At 36.2% G+C, this 17,967-nt stretch overlaps 1 protein-coding gene across 1 annotated transcript in view; it reads right to left on the reverse strand.

The window, feature by feature from the left end:
- Positions 1 to 17,967, reverse strand: part of LOC149212026 (serine/threonine-protein phosphatase BSL3-like) — an 82,064-nt gene that overhangs the window by 17,222 nt on the left and 46,875 nt on the right. Inside the window, exons 8-10 of the mRNA XM_089391648.1 lie at positions 9,581 to 9,682; positions 9,397 to 9,478; positions 9,076 to 9,255 (exon numbers count right to left, since the gene is read on the reverse strand). Coding sequence (XP_089247774.1) covers positions 9,076 to 9,255; positions 9,397 to 9,478; positions 9,581 to 9,682 — 364 coding nt within the window. The remainder of the gene's footprint in view (positions 1 to 9,075; positions 9,256 to 9,396; positions 9,479 to 9,580; positions 9,683 to 17,967) is intronic.

Raw genomic sequence — 17,967 nt, forward strand, 5'->3', positions numbered from 1 at the left:
AGAATGGAATAGAAAAGGCTCAGAATGTATTGTTTGTAGATGGTTTGAAACATAATTTGTGTAAGTTAGATGTGTGATAGAGGTTGTGATGTTCTCTTCACAGCTCAGGATTGTGAAATCATGTCAACAACTACTAGGAATGTTTTGGCCAAAGAGTTCAAACAGAGAATAATGTATATATTTTGAAGGAAAATAATAAAGAATGCTACATCAGCAAACAAGATGAGTCTTGGCTATGGCATAGGAGATTGGGGCATCTCAATTTTGATCACATCATCAGGCTTAGTAAGAAGAGAGCAGTTAGAGATCTACCAAAGATAAAGAAACCTCAAAACCCTACTTGCAAGTCATGTCAAATGGGAAAACAGACTCGAACTTCATTCAAGGTCAAGGATAAGTTGTCAAGTAGTAAGCCTTTGCAATTAGTACATATGGATTTGTGTGGTCCTTCCAGAACAAAAGCACCAAGAGGAGAAAAATATTTTATGTTAGTAATTGATGACTATTCTAGATTGACATGGATAGCGTTCCTTAGAAATAAATCAAAACCATTTGAGAAGTTCAAAATATTCAAAGCACTCGAAGACAAGCAAACATAGTGCAAGATAAAGTGTGTAAGGTTAGACAAAGGAGATGAATTTACTTCAGATGAGTTTGGAGACTTTTGTAATGAACTTGGCATAAAAAGACAGTATACTATTGCAGACACACCACAGCAGAATGGAATTGCAAAGAGACAGAGCAAATTTGTTCAACAAATGGCCAGAGCCATGATGCAAGAGAGAAACATTCCTCAAACCTATTGGGAAAAAGCAATACACACAGCAGTGCATATTCTCAATCAGGCACATCTCAAACCAAATTGTGACAAGACACCATATAAATTGTGGCACGGTAAGCTAGCTTCAATCAAACATTTTAAAGTGTTCAAAATTATATGCTATATCAGAAATAATGATGAAGAGTTAAGAAAGTTTGATGCTCGATCAGAGGAAGGAATACTTTGGAGTATTTGTCAAAAAGTAAGGGATACGGGGGCTATAATAAATGACTACATAAGATTGTGGATTGTATAGATGTAAAGTTTGATGAAGAGCTACTTGATAAGAACAAGGGGACAGGTTTTATCAATCCTCTAGATCATCACCATGACAGTGAAGAAAATGAAGTACATGATGAAAATTCAGAAAAAATGAAAACATACACAAAAGAATCACCCTAATAGTCAAATTATTGGAGATAAAAGTGAAGGAGTTCAAACAAGGAGGCAACCTATAGAGAAAACAAACCAGACTCCTATTACTATGTTGTCACAGATTGAACCAAAGAACTTTGATGAAACAAGTAACGACAAAAACTGGATAGATGTTATGAACGAGGAGTTAGATCAAATTGAAAAGAACAAGACTTGGGAACTGACACTAAGACCAGCTATGAATGTGATAGGTACAAAATGGGTATTCAAAAAAAATGATGAATGAACAACAAATTGTTAAAAACAAAGCCAGACTAGTATGCAAGGGTGATTCACTAGTAGAAGGTCTTGACTACGAACAAACTTTTGCACCAATGGCAAGATTGGAGGCAATTAGGATGTTTTTGGCCTTTGCCTGTTCTAATGATTTCAAAGTTTACCAAATGGATGTGAACTCTTCTTTCCTGAACGGAGAACTTGAAGAAGAAGTCTATATGGAACAACCTGAGGGATTTTTATTATCAAATAATCCTATGTTTGCAGGTTAAATAAAACACTGTAAAGTCATAAAAAAGCACCATGAGCATGGTACTCTAGACTAGACAAGTATCTTCAAAAACAGGGTTTCAAGAGAGGAGAAGTTGATAGTAATCTGTACATAAAGGTTAATGGAGATGAATTACTAATTGTGGTTGTGTGTGGAAGATATTATGTTTGGAAGCAATAAAAATCATCTAGGAAAATGATTTGTTGAAGAGATGAAGTTTGAGTTTGAGATGTCAGTGATTCGAGAACTTATCTTTTACCTAGGGCTGCAAATCCTACAAAAGTCAGGAGGCATATTCATTTCTCAAGAGAAATACCTAATATATATATGTTTTAAAAGTTCCAAATGGAAGACTATAAACCTGTCTCAACCCCTATGGAAATTGGATGCAAGTTATGTGCAGATGCTGAATCGCTTGATGTTGATCAGAAGCTTTACATATCTATGATAGGGAGTTTGCTATAGCTAACAGCATCTAGACCAGATATAATGTTGGCAATCGGATTAGTGGCAAGATATCAATTAGCGCCTAAACGAAGTCATCTACTAGCAACAAAAAGGATATTCAAATACTCCAAAAGGGACTACAGACTATGGACTATGGTACCCAAAAGGGAAGAACTTTACATTGAGATCATACACAGATGCAGACTGGGCTAGTTGTGTGGATGACAGGAAAAGTATGAATGGTGGTGCATTCCATTTCAAAGAATCATCGGTTGCATGGTTAAACAAAAAACAATCATCGGTATCTCTATGTATAACAGAAGTTGAATACATAGCAGTTGTTGCTTGTTGCACACAAGTGTTGTGGATGAAATAGACTCTACAATATATGAAGGTAAATTTCAGTGAACCTATATCTATTAAGTGCGATAATACAAGTGCAATACGTATTTTGAAAAATCCAGTGCTTCACTCAAAGACTAAACATATCATTCCTCATAGAACAGGTGGTTGAGAAAATAGTGAAGATGGAATACATACCCACAAAAGAACAGATAGCAGATACATTGTAACGACCAAAAGTCGTATACACAACAGAAATCTTTAAAATACTTCAAAGACGTAATAGTCCATTGTAAGACATGTAACTGTATATTGAATAATGTATATTGAATTGATGTAAGATATGAGATGATTACAAATGAGACAAGGGCCTACTTATATACCCTAGGCAGGTGCCCTTTCATGAATGGGCATGTCTCTAAGACATGCCTCTTCATGACTAACTAAATAACCATTAGTTAATTAATTATTATTATATTTATATTTATTATTTTTATATGAATTATATTCATAACATTGCCTCTCTTTTCAAGAAGCTTTGTCCTCAAAGCTTACAGAAAATATCTTCTCGTCTCCGAACTTTCATCTTCATTGATACAAGATGATATGATGCTCTGAGTGATAGACAAAATTGTCGTACTGATAACGGATCCGAACATCTTAGATTAATCTCCTGTGGAATCTTCTGATCTATGGAAATTTGTGATGAATAGTTATCGCAGGACTGGATTCTGCAAACTTTAGTATTCTTGGGAACATAAATTTGTCGTTTATGTTCTGGGTGATACCGGTACGTAGATTGATTGGAAAGTCTACTCTTGTGATTAGGATGTCGATAAATAATTCTTCTGGTTGGACTTTCCCTTATCATGTTAGTGGTTGTTTCTTGATTTCCTTCAAGGGTTGTTGTTGTTGAGTTGGCTACTGAATTATCATTTGTAACGTCCATCGTTTGAGCTGCCACTTCTGCATGTGTCTTCACTTCAGTAGGTTTATCCTTTGTATTTGTTTCTTTATCTTCAACTTGGACTGAAACGACTGGAGACTTTGATAATACTTCTTTAAGTTGTTCTAACTTTTCAGTTAGTGATTTCTTGTCACTTTTAAGCTTCTATATTTGCGTAAGTAAGGCTTGGTTATGATTCCTTAGACATGAAAGTTTGCCATTTTCAAAATCGTTGACTCTATCCTTAATATCTTTCTCTTTATCTTTTAAATTTTGTCTTTGCTCTAATAATTTTTTATTAAGGGTTTTTAGGCACAAATTTTCTTTTTGTTTTTCTGATAGATTCTCCTTTAGTTCCTTATCAGCACTTTCATTTTCTTGTTTTAGTCTTTGTTTCTTGATCTTGGACATTTTTATCTGTGAAAGAAATTTCTCATTGTGGTCCCTTGGATGCCAAATTTTTTCGTTGCTTTCTATTGATTTTTCATGAAACCGATCTTCGAGATCTTTATATTTCTTCTCTGATGCTTCTTTCTTTTATTGAAATTTTGCGATTTCTTCTTTTAATCTTTTAATTTGTGTTTGGTTGTTACCTTAATATTCTTCCAAAGTAAACAATCTTTGACATTTTGGACAAGGTATTGTGCGATTTTTAAAAACCAATAAATATTCATCTTTTATTTGACAAAAAGGGCATTTGGTCCAAAACGTAGAATTATATGTGGAATCCTTAGATTCTTCGTTCATTTTCAAATTAAACTCCATTGCTTGACCTTAGGGTTTTGTGGTAACCTTTTTATTATTTTCTTCATTATTATCTTTGTCAAACTTCACTTCTTCACTTCTTGTACCACAATATTTAAACTTTAATGAATATTGTTCTTTTTTATATTTTTATAAAGGTATTGTTTTATAATTTTCTTTTTCTTATTCACCAAAAATATACCTAGACAACACTTTCACATCAAGCTATTACAATAATCAACCCTTGGTAGGGGAATTTTACACAAACACATTCTCTTTAAACACAACCAAATTTTGTGACACGTGATCTAGTATGATAAAATACATCGACTCAATAACACTAGGATTCACCTAATACCTTACCAGTGAGTTTCAGCCTAGCTTTGGGGTATATTTGGGAGAAAAACTCGGACAATTAGTCATGTTTACAAACACAAATAATTAGGGGAGGTTAAAAACTCCATAGAATGAAACCCTTTGAGAAGAATAATAGGCTTACCTAGGTGTTGTTACATGGCTTAATAGTCATACTAGAATCATTTTTATAATAAAAATAGCAGAAACTGGGATTACAATGACAAACTAGAAGCTTCATTGTGATAATGATTCTGAAAATTTTAATCCTTCTGACAGGTACTCTGCTTCTTGGAACTATTGACATGTGCATGGTCAACATGTCATAATGCTTAAGCAACTTAATAATATTCTTTCTGAAAATCTCGTAGAAGATGCACATCCTTTTGATGCTCATCTCTTCCCATAAAATCCCCTTATTATGATGATCCATATTAATTGGTCCCTTATCTTCTTCTCTTGCTCATTGAATTTTTGCCACAACAATTCAACTCCCTCGCCATACTTCACCAAATTTAAATCAGTGTTGCGAAAATCGTGATATTATCGCGATAACAATAAGGAAACATTGGTCGTACGACCTTGAAACGCGTTTCCAGCCGTACTGGCCACGTTTCCATTTCGAGAAACGTGGCAGTACGGCCAGAAACGCATTTCACGGCCTTACCAAACGCGTTTCCGCGTTTCGTACCCGTTTTCGTACGGAAACGGACCTCTATACCACGTTTCCTGCAACATAGACCGTTACTGAACCTTTGGTAAAGGCCAAAGAATCCATTCGGGCCTACTATGATGATAAGGGAAACGAGGAGTTTCAGAAACAACTCCTCCTATGGGAAGTGATTGATGAACGATGGAACAACACACTCCATCGTCTCATTCATGTTGCAGGGATCTACTTGAACCCCGCATTTTCTTACCCATGTGGGTTCGTATTTAATGCTGAAATCATGGATGGATTCTTAACCTGTGTTAAGAGGACGATGCGATCTCCAGCAGAACATGCAGAAATCTCCAAAAAAAATGGAGATATACAGGATGGCAAGTAGCACATTTGGCTTTGAGATAGTTGTCATTGATAGGACGACTAAAATTCCAGGTATTTTTTAGTTTGTTTCAAATTCCATTGTCTCTTCAAGTTCATAACTCCATACCTTGCTTCAACTTTCAAATTTCATTTTTTTCTTATGTTTATTTAAAATTTTCTTTGTAATTTTGTTACAGAGGCATGGTGGAGAATCTATAGTGCCAAGGTACCCCATTTGCAAAAGTTTGTCATTCGAATCGTCAACCAAACATGTAGCTCCTCAGAATGCGAGCGCAACTGGAGTGTATTTGAAAAAATACACAATAAGAAGCGCAACAGGTTAAACTTAAAACTTACAATATTGCAAATTTCCAATTAATTTTTTTAATTCATTAAACAATATTTTTTTATAATTATTATTTTATGATCTTTGTACAGGTTGGAGTCCCAGCGACTTAATGACATGGTCTACGTCTACTACAATCTTCAATTGTGGGTGAGGCAACTTGAGAGAATACCTAATATGGAGGCCATCTCATTGGATGGGATTGACACCACTGTTGCATGGAGGGTTGAGGCCGAGAGGCCTCTCATGGAGTCTTCCAATGATTGGTTAGAGCAGGAGGTAGTGGAAGGCGTAGAGGGGGAGGAGGAGGAGGAGGTGACACCACCTACCTGGGCTACCCCTGCCACCAGTAGAGGACGTGGTCTACCTCCTCTAGCTCCTACTTCTTCAAGTTCTAGAGCACAGCAGAGTCCACTACCAACTCCATCGGCATCCACATCTAGAGGGAAAGGGAAAGTTATTGCATTTTATCGCAAGAGGGGCAAAGGAAATCAATAGTATTAGACTTTAGTTATTTGGTTCATTTCATTGAATATGACATTATGACTCATGATATGAGATACATTATTATTTTTTTTGTTGATATTTTGAGGTTGAGTTGGGACTCAGGGTTTAAAACTTACTATTCAGAACATGATTCACTGTTATGTGTGATGTAGCGCTAGAAATGATATTACCCATCTTATATATTAGTTCTTTTATCATATTTATGTTTCAATGTATCTATTTTATGTTGTAGATGCTTTAGATATTAAAAAAATTTGAAAAAAAATGAATATTTTTGTATTTTACGATATTTTTCCTGATTTTTACTGTTTTTTCCCAATTTGTTCCCCTCGCCGATTTAATCGGCGATAACGATTTTCGCAACATTGATTTAAATACTCATAATTTTTTCTTTATAGATTGAAATTAAGCCCATAACATCTAAGAAGATAAACTTTTCAATTGTAGAGTCCAACAAAAGAAATACTTCTGATAACCTGCTAGAAACCTGAAAACATAACCAAGGATGTAGTAAACATGCCCTTAAAGTACATTTTTAATGTTAAATATATATGTTGTCTGACCTCCAATTTGAGTAGGGTTTTTCATTGAACCCACAATGTTAAATATATATTATGTCTGCTATTTGTTTCAGATGAATATGCTCAAAAAGTTTCAGAAATCGATTTGAGTGTCGTGGCCCTGATTTCTCTATCTTTGCATGTTTTTCCCCAATTTTTTGGAAGCGCAACAAAAGCGAAATGACTTGCTCTGATACCAATTTGAAGCATTCCATTGCCCATAAATGGGCTACTTCAACATTAATCAACAATCAAGAAAAGAAAGGGTTGGCGTCACCTGGTGGGAAAAAGATGGAGGAAGATTTATCCATATAACAGGTACTCAAATGAGTATAAATATTAGATTGTTTTGATAATAGAAATGATTCATGTGATAAGAGAGCCACCTTTTAATTCAACTCCCATACTAACACCTCTCCATTAGCACAGTGATGAAGTCATTAATGGATGTAACTAGCACATCACCAGTAACTTAGTGATGGCAAATTGATACGAGTAACTAAGAACTCTCGATTAACTAAACAAGTAATTTACAATCTTACAAACCAAATAACTCAAGTACAGGATATGTTATGTGTAGGTACACAACACACAAAGCACCAGCAAAACTGCCTAGAGATCACGATAATCACAAACAAGAACTACTAGCTCATGGTTGCGCTTCCTTGAATACCTAATTGGATATGGCTGTCCTTTCCTTTTTTACGTGTTATGTTTGAGGGCAGAATGTCATAAATTTCTATAACTTCATTATTTACAGTGAATTTTGTGGAACTCCTGGGATATTTATGGCACTTTCTTTTCTTCAAATTCCTTGTAATCATAAATGCCATTTTTCCTTCATCCACGAATCTCATTGATGTCCGTGTATTTCCAGAGCTGGTTTTCATGTGTCTTGAACACTTCCATGGCTGTTTTGATGTGCTGATTTATTGGGATAGCAAGGCAGAAATGTTGAGTGATTTGGCATGGCTTAGATGAAACTTTAGATCTGAAATATGCTGAATTATATTTCCCCTGTTAATGAATGTCATTTTCAGCTCTCCACACTTTATTAGATTATGCTATAAGGGCTGTTGCAGTGATCTAGTGTTGAAGTGTTTCACAGAGTTAATCTATTCAAACATGCCTCGATTAGTGGTGGACAGATTTGAGATGTTTGCTGGTGTATTCTTGAACACTTCAGCTCATCCCTATGGCTGAAACTTCTATGATAAACTTGTGAACTATTGAACATATTTCCGAAATCTCTACACCAGCAGCCAGTGAACTAAATATTTTTCGGTTATGATCTGATGTCAAAGAAAACTTGTTACTTTAACCAAGAAAAGTAACTGCAGACCATATGAGAAAATAAAAACTTAGGCCAAATGCTGAGATGATTTAAGGCTTGCACCAGCAATACATAAAAAATTATTTCTGCTAGTTATAAAGAACTCATACAAAAATACACTGTCCGCATTTCACATGAAATAACTCAGATAATCCTAAATATTAAAACTTAAATTAAGATAGCAATTTAGTTTCTTATATATATATAGAGAGAGGGGGGGGAGAGGACAAGGAACCATTGATGATTACTGAATCTCAAGAATGACTGGTGTGTAATACAACTTTGTAACCTGTACAGAAAATTTTATTCTGGACAACTCATAGTCTAGTATATATAAATCCCAAACCAACAAATGTATATAATTTACAATGTAATCTATCGATGAGTCAGTGCTGATATAAGAACTCTTTACATAAACCACAAGTAGCATCTAACATCACTATTAAGCTGAAACGTTTTCTTAACAAATGGATGGAAAACCCCCAGCTCTACATATTGCTTCTCCCATACTATACATAGCAAAATCAATAAATATCTAAAAAAAACAAAGTATCATGTACAGTTAAAATATCCAGCATATTAGCATGTTAAAGAAAGAAAACAGGGAATAAGAAAAGCTTAAAAATAATAAACCAGTTGATCATCAAAATTTTCAGATTTCATATACAAAATTGCAAATGTTGTTTAAAAAGTATTCCCTATGGATTTACAAATGGAACAAACATACCTTCTCGCAAGCCACCATATATGAAAACTAGATCACCCATAGCTGCAGCAGCATGACGACAGCGCCTTGTGAGTTCGAGCGATGCTTCCCCACCAGCAGCATCTACACTGTATCTTCCTGTCCGAGGACTAGTAATCACTGACTTCCTGTCGCACCAGACTCCAGCTGCAGTATCCAGAACTAAAAACAAGCAGTGCAAATATCTTTTATTTCCAAGGGTTTATAATGAAAAGTGCATAAAAAAGTTATGACACTTGTACAGGCAAAATGGACTAGACAAGGACACATCAGCAATTACAGGTGCGGTCCAATTAAGGATACCTGCAACACTTGAAGCATCCTCTACCATTCGACCACCTCCAAGAGCTCCACCAGAAACATGGAGCCTTGCATTAACAAAAACCTGACAAAACACTAAATAAGATCCATGGAAACAAATTTGTTTAAAGTCGGGGCAGTTTTACTAATAGAAGATGAAACGGCTATTAAATCATAACAAACTTACCGCAGCATGCTGATATCTAGGAGATGGAGATACACCAGGTGCAATTGCCCATTCCCAACGTCCATCTCTGTGCTTTGCCAATCCATATGCACTAGCCAAAGGCTACAGATACCAAAGAAAAAGCCATAGTGAGTGAAAACAAATGTATCAGCAGTACTTGTCATGGTAATAAAATGTGCTTATGGCTTAAGGTCACAAATAGTTATAAGAAATCTAAAAAATGTTATAATTTTTCATAAACGAAAATGAGAGTTATTCTAGGATCTTATACTTCAATTTTGCATACTTCAACAAGTATGAGACTTGTGCCACTGAAGAAAGAGAATGGCACTAGGTTTTCTCAGAAGATTCATTGGCAGAAATCACTAGGCAAGTCTTTATATGTGGCCTTATTTGTAGATATCCCTTTGCAATTCTTTACATGCAGTTATACATATTACATTATTACATTCATATATAATTTATTTAATTATGGTTTTTTTGTCCAGAAATCTCACTACTCGACCTTCTACGGTTCTTGTGGGTGGACTGATTTTATAAAATAAATGTATTTTAATTGAATACATACAGAGAGAGATATGCAGTTTTACGTGTGATTTTTTATAGGTATGAATAACATATATGCCCATTTACATAATTATATATGTTCTTACTTTAATCATGTATGTTTTTATATATACTAAAATGTATATGTTGTTGCATTCTTATGTAATTGTATATACATTATTATGCTTTTATGTAAATACATAATTTCAATAAAAACTGGTGGTATGTGTCTCTCGGTGCTATCATAGAGATAGTAGAATTTGCATTAACAGATGTATGTAGAAAAATTCAATGTGTCCTGTAGCCCCTTTCGGTTTCAGTTTCTTTTGCATACAAGTTAAATGCCCAACCCCATAGTTCATTGCATATTTAAACATGAATACAAATTCAAAAAAAAACACTGCTAGGCTACCACTACTCTTTCACTTTCACTTTCAGGTGATATGACACTTATTTTTGGTCAATCTCAGACCCTGGAAAAACCCCCAAGGGGGAAACCAGTTTGAAGGAGGATTTTATTTGCTTTTAATCTCAGAGAATTTACAGCATTAAATACACTTCAAGAGTACTTATCTCTCCCTTGAAACTGGTGCCAGTTCTCTAGAAATTTGTACCAATGTCCTTGAAACCTGTGCCACTGTCAAACCTCTGACTCAGAATTTGCGCTCAGACAGTCACCAGAAAACTGTGTCCAGCTCCCTTGAAAAACATGCCACTTCAAAGAAATAAATGACCCCGAAAATCACGCTGTCACACAGACTGATTTACCTCGCTCTGCATGCCAATGACAGTTCTTTCTCTGGTGCGAATTTCAAGACTCATACCCGATTTTTCTCCTCAAAATGTGGGCTTGTCAAACCACATTTAATGCAGCCATAACCCCGACAAAGACCGCGCTGATACTCGATTTTTGTGCCAGCAATCTCTGCTTTGGGATTAGAGCTGCTATATGGTCTCCTAAGCTTACTGCTGTACAGTCTATGTTCCTGCTGTACATTCTCTCCTTTGCAAATGGCTATCTCAGCCTCTTCTCCTTCTCTCTTCACTTCCTCTTCTCCAACTCTTGCACATGAAGAATGAATGCTCTACTTGCCTTTTTCCTCCTTTTTAGTCTCGAGTGAGAAGCCCTATCCCTAAGATCAAGTGCTGAGATTAGATCTCAGCCCTCCTCGATCAAGGGTGGAGATCTAATCTCCCATTGACCCCATCTTTATGTCTCCCCCTTCATGAATGAGCCTCCCTAGTCACTTTAATGTCTTTTTCTACCTTGTACCTTTTTCTATAAAGCCACTTTAAAAACATAGTACTTTAATATAATAAAGTACTATGTACTTTTGTACCTCATAAAATGACAAAAAAGTCACATGACTTTAATAACCACATAAAGTCACGCTAAAAAGGTGTCTCATGTGTTTTCCTAGGCCAAAGGCAAAAAGCACTAGGAAACACCTCCTTGGTACCGTTTTTCTCAACACTCCCTCTCACCACTCCCATCTTATCTCTGAAGTACGCATCCTTTCCCCTTGGTAACGACTTGGTGAGAATGTCTACAACCTGTTCCTCAATGGATATGTACTCAAGCTTCACTGCTCCTCTCTGAACACAATCCCGGATGAAGTGGTACTTGATCTTACTATGCTTTGACCTGTCATGAAATACTAGATTCTTCATGATTTTAATACAACTGATTATCATAGTAAATCGTAGTGATCTCAGCCTCTAACCAAATAATCCATACAACAACTTGCAAAGCCAGATAGCTTCACAACTGGCCTAACTAGCTGCAATGTACTCAGCCTCCATGGAACTCAGTGCCACTAATCTTTGTTTCCTGCTAAACCATGACACCACTTTCAAACCCAACCTTATAATATGGTAGAAACTGAAAAATTTTAACATTCCTAACCAATGATTTTGGTTTGAATGAAGGGTTCATCTCCTCAACCTTATAATATAGTAAAAAATCCAAAAAAACAACTCAAGTGGGGTCTGCGGCCATGCTAGTAATGAGCCAACCAGTTTATGATGGAACCAATCGGTTCCCTCATAAATCAATCAGTGTATGGTTGGTTAATGCCAAAACCCTAGCCCGTACATATAAAAACCAGTTATTTCTACTAGCCACCTTCACCTAATGAATTGGTTGGTTTGGCCAGTTTATGGTTCGAACTAGTCAGTTTTGAATACTATGGTATGTAGGTTGAAGAAATCCCTTTAAAAGCTGAAGCAAGCTCCACACGCATGGTATGCCAGGATCGATGGATATCTCCTTGGCTTGGAGTCACCAAGAGTGAGGCAAATCCCAATTTGTACTTTGTACTTGTTGAGGGGGAATCGTTTATTTTGGTATTGTATGTGGATGATCACTACCTAACAAGATCGAAGAAGCTCATAGGGATCTCCAAGGAGGATCTTGCTTCGAAATTCAGACATGAAGGACATCGGCTTGATACATTACTTTTTGGGATTGGAGGTGTGGCAACAACTAGGAGAGATTTTCCTTGGGTAGGGAAAATATGCAATGGAGATCTTGAAGAGATTCAAGATGGAGGATTGCAGGCCTATGTCTACACCTATGATCACCAAACTAAAGAAGTTGAGTGCTTTTGAAGGTGAACTAGTGGATCCCACCCTATATAGGCAATTGATAGGTTCCTTGATGTATTCGGTCAACTCCAAATCGGATATATGTTTTGCTATGAATACACTCAACTAGTTCATGGTGGAATTGAGACAACTTCATTGGGTGGTAGCAAAGCATATGCTGAGATACCTAAGTGGGCAAGTAGACTTTGGACTAAGATATGCCAGAGCTAGAGGAGTGCAACTACAAGGGTACACAGACTAATAGGGAAGGGAGTGTGGTGGACAGAATGTCCACATCTGGATGTTGTTTCAACTTGGTATTAGCCATGATCTCATGGTTCAACAAGAAGTAGCAGTCAGTGGCACTCAGTTTAGCAGATGTAGAGTACATGGCAGCGAGTATGGTGAGTTGTGAGGTAGTGTGGCTTCGAAAGATACTTGCAAGATTATTTGATCTGTGGAGCCCATGGTGATACACTGTGATAACCAAAGTTGCAATAAGATCTTTGAGAATCTTGTGATTCATGATTGGTCCAAGCATATTGAGATTAGATACAACTTCAACAAAGATAGAGTCTATAGGGGTGTTATGAGATTGCAGTACATTTCTACAAAGAAGCAAGTGACAAATTGTGGATACTTTAGGGCCGAGCAACAACAAGGAGGACCATTTATCACATCACAAGGATCATGGCAACAAGAAAACGACCTCAAACACTCTACATTCAAGAAGGATCCTACCTCCACTCAATCAAAGGACTCTACATTTGAAGCACCTTGGGAAGTCTCCACACTCTACATTATCATCCAAGAAAGTTAGAAGAGGCGTTGCCATCATCATCAAATACATCAAGGTAGTCTCCCTCTCATTAAATCAAGGATTACATCTCAAGTATATTTGAAAGATATCTCTAGAAGAAAAAGCATTGTCATCTTCAAGGAAGTTATCATCATCAACTATCATCAAAATCAAGGAAGGAATCAAGTTGAAGTTATCATCATCAAGAAGCATATTCACTTGACAAGTATCCTTATATCTATGATTGAATCTATTGTCAAAATCACTTCATTTTGCAAGGAGAGCAATAAAATGGTTGGGTCATCAAATTTCCTTGAATGGAAGAAGAGGACAGATCTGATCCTAATAGAAAATGAAGTCATTGGACATGTTAAGGGTTCAATCACTGAACCACCAAAAGAAGAAGCTCAAGCTCTATCAAAGTACATGAAGGGGGAGATAAGGGCTCAGTGAATCCTTATAGAATCAATCAAGGATTCTCTCATCCACTATGTAGCAAAATTGGAGAATTCTAAAGACATCTATGACAAGATGGTAGGATTATTGTCTGTAAGCATTGCAGGAGAAGTGATATCTTTGAGAACCGAGATATACAAGATGAAGGTATCAAAGGAAAAAAGGATAGCCTCATATCTTATGAGGGTGTCACAAGAGACCAACTACAAGAGTTGAGGGAAATAATGTCTGACAAAGAGATGACCACTGTTGTGCTCAATGCACTAGCTGATGAATGGAGCAACTTTGTATCAAGTATCTATGGGAAGAAGGAAACCACTCCATTCAGCGAACTTTGGTCATTGTTTAAGATTGAGGAAACAAGGTTGAAGGCAAAAAGTGATTTGGGATCAAATGAGCAAGTTCAAGCATTTGGTGTCATGGCAAGGAGAAAAGGAAGGTTTGGAAAGTTTGGTCCACAGAAAAAGAAGGAGATCGACATGTCAAAGATCCCATGTTGTGGATGTCAGGAATATGGGCATTTCAAGAGAGATTGCCCTAAACTCAAGGACAACAAGAAAATAAAAGAAGAATTGAAGCCCATATCACCGAAGAAGTATAAGAACCTGATGAGAAGGAAGAGATAGATCTTCACTATTAAGGTCTCTCAGGTCCATAGCAAAGAGAGGTAGGAGGTGAAAAGACCTCTATTATGATTAGAGATTGCAGTCAATATGAGAATCATAGTAAGTATGACAGGATGCACCATATTAAAAGATGGCATCTAGTAAGACTACAATTGAAGTTGATAAGAGCTCATGACATCATTATAGAAGATTGAAAGAATCGTTGAAATAGAAGTCTACATCGTTGTAGCAGTCCTCATAAAAAGGAAGTAGCTATTGGTAACCTCATTGAAAGCATGAGTAGTATATATGAAGAAATTCATCTAGCATATTAGAAGATAGAAAGAATTCATCATACATCATCATTAGAAAGGAGCATTTGCAGAACGAGGATAATCAAGATCCTTCGTTGGAATGTTCATTAGAAGGTTCACCTCAACCTGGAAGAATCAAGTGTCTCGTTGATCATTACACCTTGTGTGGGATCTACGGTTTAGAAAGATGATGGTATGATGACAAAGGAGTGCAGTAAGCCAAGACCATTGAAGTACTTTCAAGCAAAGAAAGGAAGTTGTCGAACGAAGTCTAGATGACCAAAGGGAGAAAAGAGGTATGTATATATTTGATAGATTAAGTCATGTCATCATATAGTTGCAAATAGCATGGGTGAATGCTCTATCTCATGAGCATGATCGAAGAAAAAGGATCTCTTCCCTTGATAAGATGCATGAAGGCATATGTCTTGAACTAAATCACATATTTACAAGATGAAATCAACATAATATGTCCTCATATGGAATATGAGGTGGTTGACAAAGATAGAGAAACTATGTATATAAGTTCTGATGAAATCAACATAATATGTCCTCATATGGAATATGAGGTGGTTGACAAAGATAGAGAAACTATGTATATAAGTTCTTAGGGAATAATATATGAAAAAAGGAAAAAGAATTCGTGAAAGATGCAACTATAGTCTCATAAGATAAGTGATCAACATCCTATGACTAGAATAATTGGTTATGACAACTCCATAGAGAAAGTATGAAGACTCTGATGAAGTTTGTAAAGGAAGGAGACCCTTGACATTGGATGCCTTAGAGATGTGTTTATGAATGTGTAGGATGTTGATGTTGCAAGCAATGATGAAAGGCCATCATAAAAGGTAACTTTGATTTGATGTTCATTTTTTTTTTGAACATCTAGTTGGACTGAAACAAGGCTACCAAAAGAGAGTTGTAGTTGTCACCTACAACTAACACCTGGGAATGGATGGAAGATCCTGAAAGAAACATGACTTGGAAAGAGGTAGCTATGTGAAGAAAAGCTAGATGTGGATCACTTTCCTATGCAAAGATAGATGACATGACTATTGGGGCAACCCTATGATTGTTGAAGGAAAGTGATGGATGGTCGATGCCCTACAAAGAAAAATCTAGAAGATGAAGGCTCCATGATGAAGATGAAATTCATGACATCAAAAGGAGGAGCCCTACGAGCAGCTAATAGTACCATGATCTCCACGAAAGAATAGATAGTATTTGTTGATAACAAGTCCCTAACTAAGAGGGAGTTTGGGAATATTCCTTTTATAGGAATAAGTATATCTTCCCTAGTTGAGAGGGAGAGATAGACACATCATTCTTGTCTTCATATTGTGAGGAAAGAATGGAGGATTGGGTAAGCATCCAAAGTTGATTCTAATACTCTTTCAGGATGTGGTAGGGCATCCAATAGGTAAGAGTAGTCAAAGAGGAAATCCATTGAGTATGTGTCAATCCAAGATAGGAATTGTTCTAAAAGGGCATACCCTGTGAACAATTGGGTGGGGTATATGCCTTGAGAGACATTGATGATGGTGTCTATTGGTCATTGTTCTCGCCAACATTGTGCTCTGATCTTATGGAGGGGTAGAGTTGTTAGTCAAGACCTTGTTATGTGACAATGTTGGTTGGTATGATGAGATGCTCTGGCATAAGCTAAGAAAGTAGCTTATGAGATGGCTTATCAATTTGACTCTTATGAAAATTCTTCAGTTTGAGAATGTCCAAGTACCTTGTATGGATCATAGTTTTAAAACTCGGTCGAGGGTCAACTCCAACTCAGTATCGACTCGGCCTAGTTGATTTACTCAGTCATTGTAAAAACTACATTAAATTTTAATTTTTTTTGAAAATATATTTTTAAAGATTTTCATTCATGTTTCCAAACTCAAAGCATTAGAATATAGAAGGAAGACAACATATGATCAAAGTATGCTCATGAATATATCTATTATATCAAAATGGCACCCAGTACAATGTCCAATACATGTAATATATAGAGGATGATTGTTGATACATGTTTCAATCTATGTTTTTTATATCTAATTCATCATTCTACATGTTTTTGTTGACATATATGTATCAAAATATTAAAATATATATATATGCGCTCCGGGATTCACTCCCAAACCGGGAGCTTCTGAAAATGTCGCTCCCGCTCCCCGCTCCCAAGTGGCACTGGAACAGAGTGAAGAAAGATAGAAATATGTCAACTGGGGTGGAAGCTTTCACCACCTAAATTGACAAGAAAAAAGGGGTATTAAAACCCTCAGAACCTTAGGCTCAAGTAAATAAGAGACAAATTGTTCCACAATGATGATCAAAATGAATTCATCCCTCTTTTATTTATAGATTTCCTAAAGGGGTCTCTTCTTCTTAAATGAATGAGTAAACTTTACTCCAAGCCCCAATTTTGGGTTTCTTTGCTAAGTTGCCCCAAACTTGCCCAGCCTAAGATATTTTGGGGTTTTTTCCCCTTTATTGAGGACTATCGCTGACGGGGATTGATAAGTTATTTCATCCCTTACGCAATTAATTTCCCGGGAACATTATACTCAACCATATAATATAGTAGATAAGGATTAACATGCCTAACCAATGATTTTCGTTTGGGTGAAGGGTACATTTTTGTTAAGGCCATAGTAGAGAAGTTCAACAAATAATACCACCAACATTAGAGGAGTTCAACAATCAATACCACCAACATCAAGGTACATAAAGGGCTTGGTGTCGTTGATTAAATGTCAATCCCATACCCTCATCCATGATAGAAATCAATGAAAATGTTGCAACCTTACCAATCCTAAACCCTAAAAACTGTTAAGCCTATTGAATTTTGAGCGGGATATGAAATTCTACTTTCTCCATATGAAATACAATAAGGTTGACGTTGAAGAATCTAGGGCTTTCAAAAATTAAAATGATTCTTCAATACATGATAACAATTTGTGAAGAATTTTTACAATTTATCTTAGGTTGATGTTTCATTCATTATTAGTCTATGTTTTTACTTCATCAAACTGCTATCAAAAACAAAAGAGACAAGAACACAAACGTTTGGCTTTCTACCAG

Source organism: Pinus tabuliformis, chromosome 1_1 (genome assembly GCF_031772625.1).
Source record: "Pinus tabuliformis cultivar Carrire ecotype Pingquan chromosome 1_1, CPIR1, whole genome shotgun sequence".
Lineage (NCBI taxonomy): Eukaryota > Viridiplantae > Streptophyta > Pinopsida > Pinales > Pinaceae > Pinus > Pinus tabuliformis.